A 17,031-nucleotide genomic window follows, 5' to 3' on the forward strand; every position below is an offset into this window, starting at 1 on the left:
AGGTGTTAATTTATGCACCCATCCCCAAAAAAAGGTGTTTTTCTGCTGCCACGCTGGAGGGCGCTGTGTTCATCTGAGGGAAAAAACTAAACGGCATTTGAAAGTGGACAATATTCCACGGTCCGCAAACTAGGATAATTAGAAAATATTAAAAGGTAAATTTTTGGTGGACTTTTAAACTTAATTTTTTGGATTTTGGTGTTTTTTTACGGCTTTTTTTATGAATAAAAAAAAACTACCCGTCCGATTCCAATTATCCTAGTTTGCGGACCGTAGAAATATGTACTAAAGAAGCCGTGAAAATTCCAAAGAATTTGGTTGGATAGATTTTGAGCTATGGTGGCAGCCGATTTTCAAGATGCAGTTTCGAGAAAAACGCATTTGAAAATTTAAATGTGATTATCAATAGTAAAATTTTAGCCCACCATTAATCTGCTATACCTGGTCCATAGAGAGCACCCTCCTTTTCTTCAAAAATGCCTTGTAAGACCGATTGTTGCTCTCTGGTGTCAATTGTGGCTCTTTTAACGAGGTCAGTCGATCGTCGTTCGGACCGCCAAATTCGCGTTTCATTCCGGCGGTCGGCATAAACCTGACATATGTGACCAACTTGACATCCCATTGTCACTAGGATTTTGAGAATGCCATTGAATACTTCATTGAAAATTATTACAGGCAGAAAAGTGACTATTTCTACGACCTTGGCCCCAGAATGAAGGTGTTTAGGAGCGAAAGTCCAGATCAATGCATTTAACGACTCATTGTTATTCTGGGTCTCTGCTCCTAAACATCTGTTCAAGAGATCATCTCGTGACAAATTTTCGTAGATTGGTTTGATGACTGTTTGAACTTCTTCAGTCAAAGGTGCCTTCTTGTGGTGAAAACTATTCAGTTCTCCTTTAGCTTCCGCTTTGCGCCATTTGCACCAACTGTCCTCGCCTGCTGGACAATTTTGATGCTGAGGATTTTCGTCTGTAGAACATTTATGGAAGAAAGTTGCCCAAATTTCTTGCTTCATTCCTTCTATCGCTAGCCCAGAAATTGTAGTGAGGTCCTTGTCAGTAAGTTTTCCAGCCCCTTTTCCACCAATGCCTTTGTGATTCATCTTTGCATTTCTAAGCCGCGTTCCCATTCTTTTCTCGACATGTCCTACGCATTCCTTTCTTACTACTACGTATATTTTATTATTTGCAGAAATTTGCAGAAATACCGGAGAAAACTTCAGCAAAATCCAATATACAATATACAAAACTTATCGCAATTGGAACATCCATGTTCATGCTTGCTAAAATTTTCTTTGCTGATGTTGATGCGAAGTCCTTTTTCTTCTCTGATAAGTATCGATTCCCATGAAATACTCGTTTTTTAGTGCGAGCATGACGTTGAACGTTAAAGCGACCTCCCTTCGTACGATTCATTTAAAAAAATCACTGAACACACAAGCAGCACAATACTTACAACAAAATATAACTGAGTATAGCTTGAAAGCCTTTCAGTGCTCACTCTAGACTGGATTATCCTTTTTATTCCAAACAGCAAATAAGTTTAGACAATTGATTGGTTTTTCATCTTTTTATATTTATACCTGTGTTCAAATTTATAAGGCTCAGGTAAAAAATTAACAGGTAAAAAAAGATTCGATGCTCTTTCTCGCGGCTGCAAACTCTTTACCTGTTTTACCCTGCAATTTCTGAAGGACTCGGAATATCGGAAAATCCCTTTGCCCACATATTCTCCACTAGATATAGATACAATTTATGCAAAATCGATTTCTCCAACCCGACGCACGGGATGACCCCCTTAAGTGTCTTGAAGAAACACATGTACAGCCTCGGCTTCATTCGAACGTTATTCGGACCGATAAATACGAGCTTTGTTACGGCATGTGACTTATTACGTGTTTAACACTATAATTTCCGAACGACTTCGAATATCAGAAAATCACTTTGTCCATATATTCTACACTATATCTAGTTGCAATTAATGCAAAAAAAAATTCGCTTCCGCGTATCCGACACACGGGATGACCCCCTTAATATATTTTTAAAATTTACTGCGACCCACCTCCCCCTTTAAGTCCATCTTAGGCCCATGCATTAATATGGGCTCTAATATGAAGTAGCCTACTGGAAAGTTTGGTGGAAATCCTACTATTATTAACAAAGTTACAGTAGGTCAAAATTGCTTCTTTTGCATCAAATTGGTATTGAATATCGAATACGTTCAACGTATAACAACGAACTATGAAATGAAATCATCGTCTACCCGAATATTATTACAGGAAAGATAAAGAAAACCCTTCATAGCTGAAGCACCGAGCTTTTGGTTTCCGACTTGTTTTTTTTAAAGACGACGAAATATTTCCCTCTTTTATCTAATACATAGTCTATTACATACTATTAGCGACCTAGTAAGTAGGTCCGGTTTTTAGAGGGTTTTCGTTAAAAAAAATCCTTTCAAAGAGCAGAACATGCATGTTTAAGGGCAAGGACTGGGGATTATGGGGGTAGAACCAACTAATGCCAACCTAATTTCGCAATGTTTCACTGAGTGCAGCAATGAGCAAGCGTTATTATGGTGAAATATGAAGACACCTCTGTTCACCAAGATGGACATCTCTTCTGCAACGCTGCTGCTTTCAGAGGCTCTAACTAGGCAGAATATACTTCTACTGTCGGTTGCCTGGTAACAATTTCCAATGAATAATTCCTCGAATATCCCATCGGAAACGCAATAAAACCTTGCAAACGCTTCTGTAATGAAGTAAATGTAACTTCTCACCCCCAGTGGCCAATTAGAAAAAAGCAACTTTCCGATTGGTGTTTATGCAAGTGTGAAACGTAATTGTTCAGGCAATCTTCTTTGTTCCTGAAAGATAGCTCGTGAGGAACCTAGAAATCAAATTTCACAACATAGCCCAAGGATCAAAATCTTTTCTGTGGTGGAAAGCTACCCGTTGCACTTCTTTGATAACTCAGCAAAACTTAATTTATGCTCCTCCTCCAATGAAAGTAATAACAATTCGTCGCTTGCAAGCACGGAAAAGCGGAAAAGCGTATGTACACTCCCAGATGAACTAAAGTGTTGAATTTCAAAGGGCATTCTCGAGTAGGTAAATGGTTAGCGTGTCATACCCTATTCGTGCAACAACCGGCCTTGCAATCATTTTCCTAGTCATTAACTACAATGTTTATGTTAAGAATAATGATCAAGTAAGTAATTTATGTGGTTCCCAGTGATAATAGATCGGCTATCGAAAGGGTTAACACGCGTAACAACTTGATTATCTCAGTTCCGAAGAAAAATTTAAGGGGGTCATCCCGTGTGAAAGCCGTTTTTTTCACTTTTTTGGGAATTTTTTTGTGAAGAACTGGATAAAAATGCAAATACGTACTAGCAACTTCGTACTTCATTAAGGCGGTCGGCATGAATCTGTCATGCTACTGTTCTGTTTAACTTTGTAATTTATCTATCTACCTATCTGTCTATCTGTTTAACTTTGTAATTTCCGAACAGCCCCGAATATCGAAAAATCACTTTATCTAGATACAATTGATTGAAAAAAAAGCAATTCCTAGGATCCGACACTTGGGATGACCCCCTTAAGTTGTTTGATTTTTTTTTATTTCTAGTCAATCAAAAGATGACCTGAAATAATAGACAATGAAAAATAATTGTTAAACCTGAAAGAGCGAGAGATTTTATGGATAGCAATTATCTCTTTTGATTTCTTTCATTAAGGCGGATGTTTGAGCAGGAGTATAACGAGTACGTCGACAAATAATCCTCATGAAAGCCCTCATGAGCTCTAATAAATGTATTTGTGGTCATACATTTACATACGTAATAAGAATAACACAATTATGACTTATTAACAAAATCTGAGTGAAGCTATGATAGTTGAAATAAAGAATTGGAATACAGTTTTGCTTTAGCATTTTTTTTATTTTTTATTTTTTTCAGATATGCATATTTTGGGGACTACTTGGCTAAAATTCGAATCCAAGCACTAGGGAAGGCGATAAGCAGTCACCGAAATATGCATATCAGCAAAAAATAGAAAACAATTTTTAGTAGAATTTGAATTCTGCTCACTCGTGACTTATGCAGATTTATCAAAAACTAAAAAGTAAAAAAAAATTACTTGTTTCTTTATAATTTTCCAAAGATTCGGTGTGTTTGGTCCATCTCTTTTCCAAAGCCCTAATATAATTTCAAAAAAGAACATTGCCTTTCGCCTAAAAAACCCTAAAGCATGAACAGAAAGAGAAAGGGCTGAGGACCAGATTTGGCGAGCCAATGGGTGTTCAAAAAAGTTCAAAACACAATTCTCAAATAGCAACCACCGTAACTTTCGCTCTCCTTTTTATGCATTAGTTGTGTGTGTGTGTGTGTGTGTGTATGGTGGGGGAGAAGCTACAGCTGCTGAGCAGTCAGGCCGTGTTGGCCCATTATACTCGCCTCCCCCGTCTAACGGAATATTCCGGATTCTTTCACGTATCGCAGGATTTCCGTTAGTGGATGTGATGCTACCCGTCACAATTGGAGAACATCGGCACCAAAGATCTGATTCCTGATGCGTCCATAGGCGGGGCATTCACATGGAAATGCTCCGTACACCTGCAAGTCCTGCTGCTTTTCGACAGGATAAACTTTACGGTACGTATGTTGGGTTCTGGCAGGAAAAGTTTGGTGTGTCGAGCAGCATTTAAGCTCTGCCACCTGTCATTATGGGAAACTTGTTCCCAGTTTTTGAAAACAGATTTATCCAATGCTACTGATACCCCAATTGCTGGCTCCGGTCCCGGCATAGGGGAGATTGACCCCTCTTTCGCTAAAGTGTCCGAGATTTCATTTCCCTCTATGCCACAGTGACCAGGTACCCAGAGTAGTTCCACCGTATTGAATCTAGACATAGAGTTCAAACGGTTTCTGCATTCCTGAACGATTTTCGAGGTGATCAAAGGACTGCTCAATGCCCTCAGTGCAGCTTGACTGTCACTGCAGATTGCGATGCGCCTGCCCTTCAACCGCTCGTCAATCACCCAGTTTGCCACCCTTAGGATCGCATAAACTTCGGCTTGAAAAACCGTTGCATATTGTCCCAAAGGAAAAGCCCACTTCTCGTTTTTATTCGAGAGGTAGACTCCGGCTCCAGAACCATCTTCTGTTTTTGAGCCATCGGTGTAGAAGACTTCCGTATATCCCGCCACGCATTCCTCTGGGTCTTCCCAGTCCTCTCTACGCTTCAGGGTAACTATATATCTTCTACCAAACAGATGTATGGGGACACGAGAATCGGAAGGCATTGTAAGAACTGGATTCAGTCCTTCCAGTAACTCTTCCAATGCTCTGTGCCCCCCACATCCGTTGTTTTCCCATAGATCTAATCGAATTCATCTATGGGCTGCTCTCATTGCAGTGCTTTGAATAAATATATCCAGGGGCTGCAAATTGAATAGTGCATTCAGAGCTGCGCCGGATGTCGTGCTCATGGCACCAGTGATACCCAGACAAACAGTTCTTTGCAGTGCGGCTAGTTTACAGTGAAAACCTTTTTGTCTCACCTTAACCCACCACACTACGGATGCATATACGAACATCGGCCTAATGATGGCAACGTATATCCACATTACCACATGAGGCCTGAGTCCCCACGTTTCATCTTTACCTCTACATGTTTGTTCCAAAGAAGTTTTTTATCTAGAGTGACCCCCCGATATTTCACTTCTTCGGAGAGTTGAAGGGTAGTACTCCTCATCTCAGGGAGGCAAAGTCCATCCAGTTTTCTCCTTTTTGTGAATAAAACCATTGTGGTTTTATTTGGATTAACTGACAAACCATGTCTAAGGCACCAGCTGTCTATCAAATCAACGGCACGCTGTATATTCCTACACACCGTTCCAAGATCCCGATCAACAGCAAGTACAGCCACGTCATCAGCATAAGCTTGAGCGTGTATTGGCAAATTTTGCAGTTCGCATAGCAGTGAGTCGATCAGCATACTCCACAGAAGCGGCGAAAGCACACCTCCTTGGGGGCAGCCCTTCGTTGCCTCCGTAGTCAGGTAGCGATCGACCCCTACCTCAGCGCACAACAATCTTTGCGTTAGCATAGCATGGATCCACTTAATTAAAGCATCATCAACACCATGCGCTCTGGCGGCATCACAAAGTTTTTGAAAAGGCGCACAGTCAAAAGCCCCTTCAATGTCCACGAACACCCCCATCGCGTACTCACCATTCAAAGTTGCATCCTCTATCTTTGTGACCAAAGAATGAAGAGCAGACTCACAGGACTTTCCACGTTGGTAAACATGTTGGTTTTCACTAAGTGGGTGTGACCTAAGTGCGTTTCCACGAATGTGACGCTCCACCAGTCTCTCCAAACCTTTCAGCAAGAATGAAGTCAAGCTGATCTGTCTGAAGTTCTTTGGATTAGAATAGTCATCTTTCCCAGGTTTCGGTGTGAAAACTACCTTAACCTGTTGCCAAGAAGAGGGCACGTAGCCCAGAGCAAGACTTCCTCGAAAAATATTTCTTAGAGGTCGCTCTAAATGCTCCATACCCTCCTTTAGCATTGCCGGATAGATGCCATCCATGCCAGGTGCTTTGAAATGTTCAAAGGACAGTATGGCAGCTCTCACCTTTTCATGGGTAACAACCGCTTTCGCAGTGTTCCAGTTCCCCTTGCAACACTTGCGTGTTGAAGGGGTTGCAAGAACCGTCGACTCTCCCCCTAGCACTTCTCTCACCCGTTCTCCCGGGTGGTGCACTTCCAGGAGGGTCTGTACTGAGTCCAGTCTGGAGCACGTGAAAGTACCGTCGGGTTTTCTAAAAGAATCCAACTTGGTCGACTCATCCCTTTTGAGGACTCTGCACAGCCTTGAAGTCTCCCTTTCGCCTTCCAGTTCCTCACAGTACGCTCTAAAGGAGTCTCGTTTCGAGCACCTCACGAGCCTCTTATATTCACGTTGTGAGTTCCTGAAATTTAACCAGTCTTCGTCCTTGTTACTTTTGCAAGCACGATTTAGAAGTCACCTGGTTGATTTCCTGAGTTTTTGCAGTTCTCGGTTCCACCAAGGAACCGTTTTACCGCTTTGGCCTCGGGAAATAGGACAAGCCTCTTCATAGCACTCTAAAAGTGTGCCGTTCAGAGTTTTCAATTCATGTTCCAGCACCAAAGGAGTCCTTAGTCGCCTAGGGAAGTGTACTTTATTGCCAAGAAGTTTATTGAACTTTACCCAATCCGTTTTCCTAGGGTACCGTCTTTGTACTGCAGACTGTTTGCCCGCAATAGTCAGATTGAATTCTAGATATCGGTGATTTGACAGTGAGACCTCGTCTAGCACTCACCAGTGTGTAATCAACTCTAACAATTTTGGGGTACAGATTGTTAGGTCAATTACTTCGCTTTTTCTCGGTCCCACGAACGTAGGGGCGCACCCTACGGTTGCAGTCATAAGACCAGCTGAAGTGATGAAATCAAATAGCTTCTCTCCTCTTGGATTGCATTTGCTACTGCCCCAACAAATATGTTGAGCATTCGCATCGCAACCTATTAAGAGTTCCAGACCACTTGATTCTGCATACGCCACCAGATCCCTAAGTTCTTGCGTCGGTGGAGGATACAAAGAATCATAGGGTAAATAAGCGGAGGCAACTATGATGTTTTTCCTCTCGCCATTTATTTGGTATTGTATGATGACCGTAGCTACTTCCTGGGAACAATATTGTCTCAGCATAGTTGCCTCTAACTGTCTTGACATTAGGACGCAAGCTCTCGGTCTTATGGATCTTTCGTCGTAGAAGATCCTAGCCCCCTTTACTGATATAGGGGAAATCCTGCAACTTTGTCATTCTCGCTGCCAACAGGTAGGAGGGAGCTTTGGCATGCTGCAGGTTGATTTGACCAATCTTTATGTTTTTCGACATAAATTTAGTCTAGTGTCGCTGACAGAAGAGTCTGGTGCGTCCAGTGTGGATCTTAACGGGGTTTCCAGTTTATCCCCACCTTCCGCCGGAGATTCCGCTACCTTGTGTCCGATTTCTCTGGGCGTTACCACGCCTAGTGGTACAGCCACGTCCATGTCCTCATTGCCAAGGTGCTTCATCTTCCTTCGCAGTGCTCTCTTCTGCCGTCGGCTTCGGGCCTTTCCAGGTTCACGGTGTCCGGATCGCTTGGATCCATTTCCACACACCGGCGTTAAACCAGTAGCGTCCACGTCACCAGCTTCCCGTTCTTCCGCTCTTCCTGGTAAGGATGAAGAAGAAGGTTCTGACAGGCTGAGTTCAGCCGTAGTCGGATTTCCAGTTTCTCCCAATTTGAAAGTTTCCGTACTTTCCTTTCTGGCTAACTTCGCCGTAGGCACCAAGTGCAAACTTTCCACTGAGTCGGAAAGCATGCCTTCTACAGATTGATCTGTAGGCGAGTATGAATGTGGTGAGGCCTCCAAATTCCGCGCCTCGGCCGCGACATGATTGCTCATGGTCGCGGGTGGATTTGAAGTCTGTGACTTCTTACCACTTGGAGAGTTTAAATCCATCGTTTCCATATTCATATTTTTGGACACCCTTAGTGTAGTAGTAAACTACTACAGGCTCCCCCACCACGACAAGGTGGTGTCCGAGGGGGAGGGTCTCGAAATGGCTACAGAACTGAATCTTAATTTGGTAGCGATGTCCATCTTACCGCTGTCTCCTGTTATCAAGTACGCAACAGTCCTCAGCGGTTAGTCATTTCACTGAAATGTCTTGAACTTAATTTCCAGAGTTTAATTTTTATTTTGATATTATTTTATAAATAATATGTTTATTTTTAACTATAATTTCGCTCTTCTCTTTTTTTCCAGGTTGTCTCACTTGGTGCTCTACTCTACCTAGCCGGATGCGTAGGATTTGTGTTCCTGGCCATACTCAGTCCAGCTAAAATGGAACATTTAGCGCTAGTGTATTTCGGAGGACTATCATCTAGCTTTTTATACACCGGGGGCATTGGCTTCAAATATATCGCACTAGGTGATGTTTTAATTCTAATTATTTTCGGTCCATTATCGGTCCTATTCGCATTCATGGGCCAGACGGGTCACGTCGACTGGAGTACAATTTACTATGCTATACCCTTGGCCATGAATACAGAAGCTATACTACATAGTAACAACACGAGGGATGCAGAGAACGATAAAAAGGCTGGAATTGTTACTGTAGCTATATTGATCGGTCGTACAGCATCACATGTACTATATGCCCTCCTACTATTTACTCCATACAGCGTCTTTGTAGTTCTAGCTGTGAAATATTCTGTTTGGTTCCTTCTACCGCTCGTCACTCTGCCACAAGCTTTTCAAATTGAAAAACAATTTCGTAATGAAACAACAATGCAAGGAGTGCCACGACAAACGGCCAGATTGAATTTCTTTTTCGGTATTTTGTACGTTGTTGCATTGTGTTGTGCTCGAACATTGCCTGTTACTTCATTGCGAAAATAATTTTGAAAAGAAAACAAAAGTCTGGCTTAAATATAAAATTTTTTATTCTAGTGACTTCTCTTATTTAAAAGTAGTTTTTATTTATTTAGTTTAGAGTGAAAGAAACATTCTGAACTTGCAGAGAGTTTTTCTACATGAGTCTATTGAATGTAAATGTGTTATGAACATAACATGCTGTAAGTTACAGCGTATCAAAAAAGTCGATCCCTGCTAGTCAGGCGAGAACACTGAATGTTTCTAAATTGATTAAATGTATTTTATAATGAACCAGAAAATGTTCAACATTGTACTAATATAAATAAGTAAATTTTCAGAATGATCATCAGAGTTTCATTTGTAAAGGATTTCTCAGCAAAGTGGATATCGCGAAAAGTGCAGTTTATTTGAAACAGATTTGATGTGTTTCGTCGAATGGAATTAAATTAACTAACTCCCCCCAATTATCTTGTTATTTACTCTGCCGCTTCTTTTCGTCAGCCTGTGTTCCCCCTCCTTTCTCCGAATCCCTCTCGATAGTGGATGTAGCCTGCCCCGCATCGCCTACTTTTTACCCCTATCCTTGTCGAAACTTGATGCCAATATCGGACCTGGCTACGATGGTCTTCCAAACTTCTTTTGCTCAAAACTGGTAAGTTCATCTCCCTTCCTCTATCTCTTATTTTCAACAAAAGCCTCGAAGAGAATCATTTTCCCGGCTTGTGGAAAGAGGCTCTCATCATCTCCATACACAAAAGAGGTGATCGTACGCTTGCCGAGAATTACAGTCTCATTTCCTTCCTCTCCTTCTGTTCCAAAATCCTGAAAAGATATGTCAGCGACTGGTTGTCCACCCACTTTGGCCACCACATAGTGAAAGAGCAACCCGACTTCGTTAAACGTAGGTCCACTGCCTCCAACCTGCTTGACTTTACCAACTTTGTCGCCAAATGTCTAAATTCACGGCAAGAAGCCTAAAGCCTTCGACACTGTAAATCACAATATACTTCTATCTAAACTCTCATCTCTAAACGTTCCCATACCACTTGTTTTATGGCTTTCCTTTTACCTTTCCAACCGATCGTTCCGTGTCTCTTCTGACGGTTGCACTTGCGTCCCGCAGGAATCTATTCTGGGTCCTTTGCTATTTTTATTTTTTAATAACGGCTCCTCCCCCCCCCTTTTCTTGTCCCTGTTTGCTCTATGCAGACGACCTTAAGCTGTTTTCCCCTATATCGTCGCCTGTGGACTGTGTTTCCCTTCAATCTAACCTGAACACTCTGGCTCGTTGGTGCTCGACTAATGGTTTAGCGCTAAACGCCAGAAAGTATCACTCTATTTGCTAGTTCCTAAAATCCTCGCCCACCTCTTTCTCCTACTCTCTTAAAGGACATTCCTTATCCTGCTTAAATTCCACTCAAGACCTCGGAGTCACTTTCAACAATAAGCTCCGCTTTGACACCCACTGCTTCGAATTCATCAATCGAGTAGCAAAATTGTCAGGTTTTATACTTCGCTCCTCCTCTGATTTTGACTCCATCCAACCCGCCTTAGCTCTCTTCAATTCCCTCGTGAGGAATACCCTCGAGTACTGCACCGAAATCTAGTCACTCTCCCGTAACTGTGATTGTCTTGCCTTTGAAAATGTGCAACGTAAATTCACTCGTTCCCTCTTCTTAAAGAAAAGCTTGCATCGTGTGGACTACCCCTTCTGCCTTCGCTTTCTGAACCTTCCCTTCCTACAACAGATCCTATCTGGATTTACGCACTTTTTTTAAACTTTCCTCGGGTATGATGGACCCGCTGCGCCGCTGACGACATCACCTGCTGTCCTGCGTGTTATAACACACGCAGCGCAGATATTTTCCACGTGCCCTTCGCAGAGCTCCAAATCTATTTTCATTCTCCGATTCCTAGGCTTTGCCGAAATTACAACGCAGAACAGCTTGGTCCTTTTAACTTCTCTACTTTAAGTAGTTTTAAACGTAGGATAAGATTTCTGCTTTCTCCTCCTCCTGACGACAAAAAGTAATTGGAGTTTACTCTGTTTGTTGTCCGTTAAATTAAATAAATAAACAGTAAAGCATCACAAAGACGAACACAAACATCCATGACCAACCAGGATCCGAATTCGGGGCAACAGAATTGAGAGGCTGAATGCAACCAACTCGACCATCGCGCTGATATGCTATGTTTGTTCGTGCAAACATTTTCCGGCGGCAGGTTGGTAACAATCTCGGTAACACGAACATTGTCGGAGGTTTTCATTTAACATTTGGGAAGGTTGTTTCGTTAAGTTATCATTGTCTCATATACATAGTATAGCCATAAGTTCTGTCAGTCGATGCATATAGCGAGAAATGTTAGGCCGCTGAAACTGGTAACACTGCGCACGAAGAGTATCTAACCATACCCCACTTCCGTCAGACTTTCAGGTTTCGAAGGTCAGTAGCGCGTGAACGACAATACGATGAATTTCGGTAACTACGAAAAAAGAATCACGATTATTGCGTTGCACCAATGTGGGAATACACCGAAAAAGCTTCATAGTTTGTTAAAAAAGCTGCCGTTAAACGAACAATGATGTGGTTGACAGGCCAGAGGAGGAGCACCCGCGCTCCGCAGGTCGCCCGAATGTCGTGCATACTGTGCGAATGTCGGCGGAAATGTGCATTTCAACTCGAAGTACCAGTCGTATTTTACGAGAAGATCTCGGTCTCGGTGAGTACCGCTGGTGCGTTAGCCATATGTGAACGCCAAAACTAAAGGAAATACAGCAAATTCGGTGTGCTGCTCTTCTACGACGATTTCCCGGTAAAAAATATCGCAAAATTCAATTTTCTGATGAAAAAATGTTTACCATCGAGGAAAAATTCAACCGACAAAATGATCGATTATATGCTCACAATTGTTATGAAACCAAAGAAAATGCTCCGCGAGCCCAACGTCGTCACCATCCGACTTCTGTCATGGTATGGTGGGGCGTCTCATATCACAGAGTAACTGATATTCGTCTCTGCGAGGCCGGCGTCAAAACCAATGCGAGCGTGTAAGAAAAGATGTTAGAGGATGTAGTCAAGCTATTGAGTGAATCTCTATTCGCTGATGCCGTGGTGCTTCCAGCAAGACTCGGCCACCGCTCACAAAGCCAAGATAATTCAGCAGTGGTTAGCGGCGCATGTTCCTGACTTCATAACCAGGGATGAATGGGCTTCAGGCAGCCCAGATTTGAATCCTCTGGATTACAGCCTTTGGGCTAAGTTAGAGGAGACTGCCTGCGATCGAACTTATACCAATTTCGAGATTTTGAAGGCCAGTATTGTGCGTGCATCTCGAGAAAAACTGTTTCACACCGTGCGTAAAGCGATCGATGCATGGCCTTACAGACTTCGGGCCTGTATAGCTGCTAGGGGCGGCCATTTTGTATAATTTTTTTTTCGTTTGAAAGATCTATTTCCCTTTTCTAATGGTGCACTTTTCGATTGATTTGGCTTATTACTTCGTGAGAAATAAAGATTTGTTTGACTGACATAACTTATGGCTATACTATGTATAGTGTGATACCTATGACTTACGATTTGAGGGAGATAAACAAGAAGCTCAACGAAATCTCAATCTCGTTTTAACTATAACACTATTGATACGTCTAGAAATTATTTAAAGACTCATAAATAAAACGATAAATTTTGTGGCTGTGTTCAATAATAATCAAACAATTGGCTAAGTTTACTTGGGATCAAGGCAGTTTGTTGCTATCTTATGCAACTATCTCAAACTTCATGTATGCCTGCAACACAAAAGACTTTATCATCAACAGTTCAACACCTATGGCAACCTCTATAATTTGTTAAAGTAAACTAAATTTTATCATGTAAACTTTCCAATGATCAATTCACATTTTGCGGTTTTTCTAGAAATAGACCTGATTCCAGGATTTCACTCACTTTTGTTTGAAAGAAAAATCGAATAATGCCAATTGTGCTTGTTCTTACGTCCACGACGGATATTTCTTTTCATATAATGTTAAAAAACGAACGCTGATTTTCAATGTAATGCTTGAATGTTAGCTATTTTTAGAATGAGTTGAGCAAATATTAACTTTCTGACCATGTAAGTCAAAATGCAAACAAAAAAGGCTATTGAAATTCAAATACTTGAGAGATGAAATCTGCTTCGGATAGGTAATGAGTAGTCCATGTTATTAGGCCTATGGTATCCAATTCAATTTGTGAGCACAACCAGATGGTATTAATTGATTCTTCGATATATTCGATCTGAAAATCTTTGAGTGCGAAAATGATCGCTGGGTAATGAGAGGAATCTATCTGGGGGAAAAACAATCTTTTTATTTACATGAAAATATCTTTCAAGCATGAGTTGATGAAAAATCAGCCAGCTCAGTGTGAATTGATTGTGTTAGCTATATAGAGCCTTTCCACTTTTTTTGTGATTGTAGGAGGCCCAATGCGTTGTTAATTTAATTATTATTCACCTAGCTGCAAGCAAGTAGGTGAAAATATTCGAAGAAAACTGAGGGTAGTAGGTGTATTACAGCTCTCCATTCTATCAGAAAAATCTTGGAAACGTATAGGAGCGTCAGAACAGAATGCCCCCAAAATGCTCAGTCACTAAATTAGGTTTCCGCAGACATCCTGTTGTGGAATCATGTTTATTTGACAGTTGAATGTATATTAAATACAGTTGTAGTAAACTTAATTGTTAATTCACACTATGTATTACATTTAATGGTTAGTTCACACTGTTACATTTCTCCTTCCTTCAGTAATTTTACATCTCTTCGACTAGTCTCTTGGGTCGATTTCTTAGCCGTTGGCTTCGCCGTACTGGATGTTCAATTTGTTGTGCTTCGGTGTGTTGTCCTTGTTCACTCATGTTTCCGTTTTCATGCGACGGTATAGCGGGCTGCATAGACTGCTGATGTTCCTGTTCATCATTTGCTGTCGGGCTTGCAGATTGGTAATGGAAACTGTTTCGCCTAAAATCTGAGACATCCCGGAAGTCGATGGATGGTGGTATTACCCTCCGTTCTCGGATATGATCTGCATGTCGTCTTCTTTCTACACCGTCCTTTGTTCGAACACGGTAGGAATATCGATTTGTTCTTTCGACTATGTTGGCTGGTTCCCACATTTTCTCGATGTCTGTCTTTACGAATACTGGTTGTGCTGGTTGGAACTCTCTGTTAGACTGCTCTGCTTGAAGATTTTGTTTTACATGTTTAAAATGCATCTCTCGCCGTACATTAGGCTTCAGATTGTCAAATAAAGTTCGCAGGCGTCGACCTAGCAAAAATTCAGATGGTGCCTTCCCTGTAAAGGAGTGTGGTGTGTTTCGATATGTAAATAGAAATGTGCGCAAGCGCTGACGTTGTGATAAACCATCATATTCACTGGCTTTCATGCGCTCCTTGAATGTTCGTACGAATCGTTCGGCTAGTCCGTTGGTTTTCGGATGGTACGGTGAAGACGTTACATGTTTTATTCCATGACTTTGACAATAATTTCGAAACTCTTCTGACGTAAATTGACTACCATTATCCGACACGATAATTTCCGGATAACCAAATGTTATAAACTTCTCCTCTAGGAATTCGCACAAAGTTCTTGTGGTGGCAGCATAAAGTACATCTGCTTCTACCCACTTTGATAAAGCATCAACAAGCACAATCCACATTTTTCCTTCGAAGGGACCTGCAAAGTCCACATGCAGTCGTTGCCAACAATGCTCTGGCAGGGACCAAAAGTAGATTGGCAGTTCAGATTGTTTTGGGCGTTGACGTTGACATGCCATGCATGATTTCACTGTATGTTCCACGTCCTTGTCGATGTTCGGCCACCATACATAGTACCTCGCTGACGCACGCATAGAGCCAATGCCTGGATGCCCTCTATGAAGATGCCTCAATGTTACTTCTTGAAGATTATCGGGCACGATAATTCGTCCTTGCCACATCAAAATACCGTTTTCGTATGATAGTTCCTCCCGTTTGTCGTAGTATGGTTTCAGCTCGTTGTTGATATACTTCGTGTCTGGCCAGTGACGCTCAATTAACTCAATTACTCGTCGTAATATTAGGTTATGTTTCGTCTGCTTCCTAAGTTCCTGTTCTGTTAGTACAATATCATCAAGCTTCCATATTTGAATTACCGCATAAATTTTATGAATCTTCTGCGCTTCCTCCGAAATTGCTTCATGTGCGTTTGGTAAGCGTGATAAGCAATCAGCTAGAATATTGTATTTGCCTTGACGATACTGTATATCGTAATTGTATGCACCTAACATTAGTGCCCATCTCGTCAGACGGTTGTTTACGATTTTTTGCAAATTTCGTTTGTCTCCCAACAGGTGTTGAAGCGGCTTGTGATCCGTAATTAATGTAAACTTTGTCCCACGTAAATATGGATCAAATTTCTTCACGGCGAAAAATATTGCTAATGCCTCCTTGTCAATGGTAGCGTATTTTTGTTCTGCTTCGTTCAATTTTCATGACGCGTAGGCGATAGGTAACTCGTTGTTAGCCTCGTCCTGATGATATAAAACAGCACCAAGGCCTACATCGGATGCGTCTGTTGCCAAATAAAGCGGTTTTGTGAGATCGTAAGGAGTTAGATGACGGGCGCTAGCTATCATATGTTTAACATTATCAAATTGTTTCTGTTCCTTTATTGACCATCGCCATTGCGACTTTGTACCAGTTAATGCGTGTAGTTCGGAACATGCTCCATGTAAGTTAGGTATGAATTTCTCGTAAAAATTGACCAATCCCAGAAAGGATCGTAACTCCTTCTTGTTAGTGGGTATTGCAGCATTTTTTATTGCTATCAGCTTGTCTTCCACTGGATAGATCCCTTTTCGGTTGAATTGATGGCCCAAATAGTCGATACTGTCTTGAAAAAAGCTACATTTGTTCTTTTCGATACGAAAACCAGCTTCACGCAGACGTTTAAAAACTTCTCTTAATGATCTTAGATGGCTATCTTCATCTGGCCCTGTAATGCCTATGTCGTCGAAATAGATTGCAACGTTGGGTATGCCAGCAAGTAGATTTTCCATATAATTTTGAAATGTTCCGGGTGCACTCGATATACCAGAAGTCATACGGTTATACTGAAAATGTGTTTGTGTGTGGATATGCTTAGGTATTTTCTTGACTCTGGACTAATCTCGAATTGTAGATAGGCATCGCGTAGATCTAATTTCGTGTATTTCTCACCCTTGGCAAGCTGCTGACGGATGTTTTCGAATGTTGGTACTGGATGTCGTACTGTTACTAGTGCTGGATTCAGTGTAACACGAAAATCACCACAAATACGTATATTTCCGTTTCGTTTAACCACGTTGACAGTGGGCGTTGCCCATTTGATCGGTATTTCGTTGGGGTCAACAGGTGAGATTATTCCAAGCTGCTGTAACCTTTCAAGTTCGAATTCCACGCTTTTTTGAATTCCGAATCGGACTGGCCTGGCTGGAATATGTATTGGTGTTGCTGTTTCCTTTACGTGAATTTTTACTTGGTAGTTATTTATTTTTCCCAGTCCTTCTTCGAA

General features: G+C 41.6%; 2 protein-coding genes across 2 annotated transcripts in view; one reads left to right on the plus strand and one right to left on the minus strand.

Annotated features, from left to right (window-relative positions):
• Positions 1-9,807, plus strand: part of LOC119654656 (ubiA prenyltransferase domain-containing protein 1 homolog) — a 34,401-nt gene extending 24,594 nt beyond the window's left edge. Inside the window, exon 2 of the mRNA XM_038060148.1 lies at positions 8,852-9,807. Coding sequence (XP_037916076.1) covers positions 8,852-9,487 — 636 coding nt within the window. The 3' untranslated portion in view covers positions 9,488-9,807. The remainder of the gene's footprint in view (positions 1-8,851) is intronic.
• A 4,444-nt stretch (positions 9,808-14,251) lies between these two features.
• LOC119647296 (uncharacterized protein K02A2.6-like) lies at positions 14,252-15,766 on the minus strand. Its single transcript, XM_038048203.1, has one exon. It carries the CDS (start codon positions 15,764-15,766, stop codon positions 14,252-14,254), a length of 1,515 nt encoding a protein of 504 aa, XP_037904131.1.
• Between the last annotated feature and the right edge of the window lie 1,265 nt (positions 15,767-17,031).

The sequence above is a fragment of the Hermetia illucens genome, chromosome 1, assembly GCF_905115235.1.
Source record: "Hermetia illucens chromosome 1, iHerIll2.2.curated.20191125, whole genome shotgun sequence".
NCBI lineage: Eukaryota > Metazoa > Arthropoda > Insecta > Diptera > Stratiomyidae > Hermetia > Hermetia illucens.

Coding starts and splice junctions, on each gene's coding strand:
- LOC119647296 (XM_038048203.1), bottom strand. CDS start 15,766: ATGTTAGGTGCATACAATTACGATATACAGTATCGTCAAGGCAAATAC.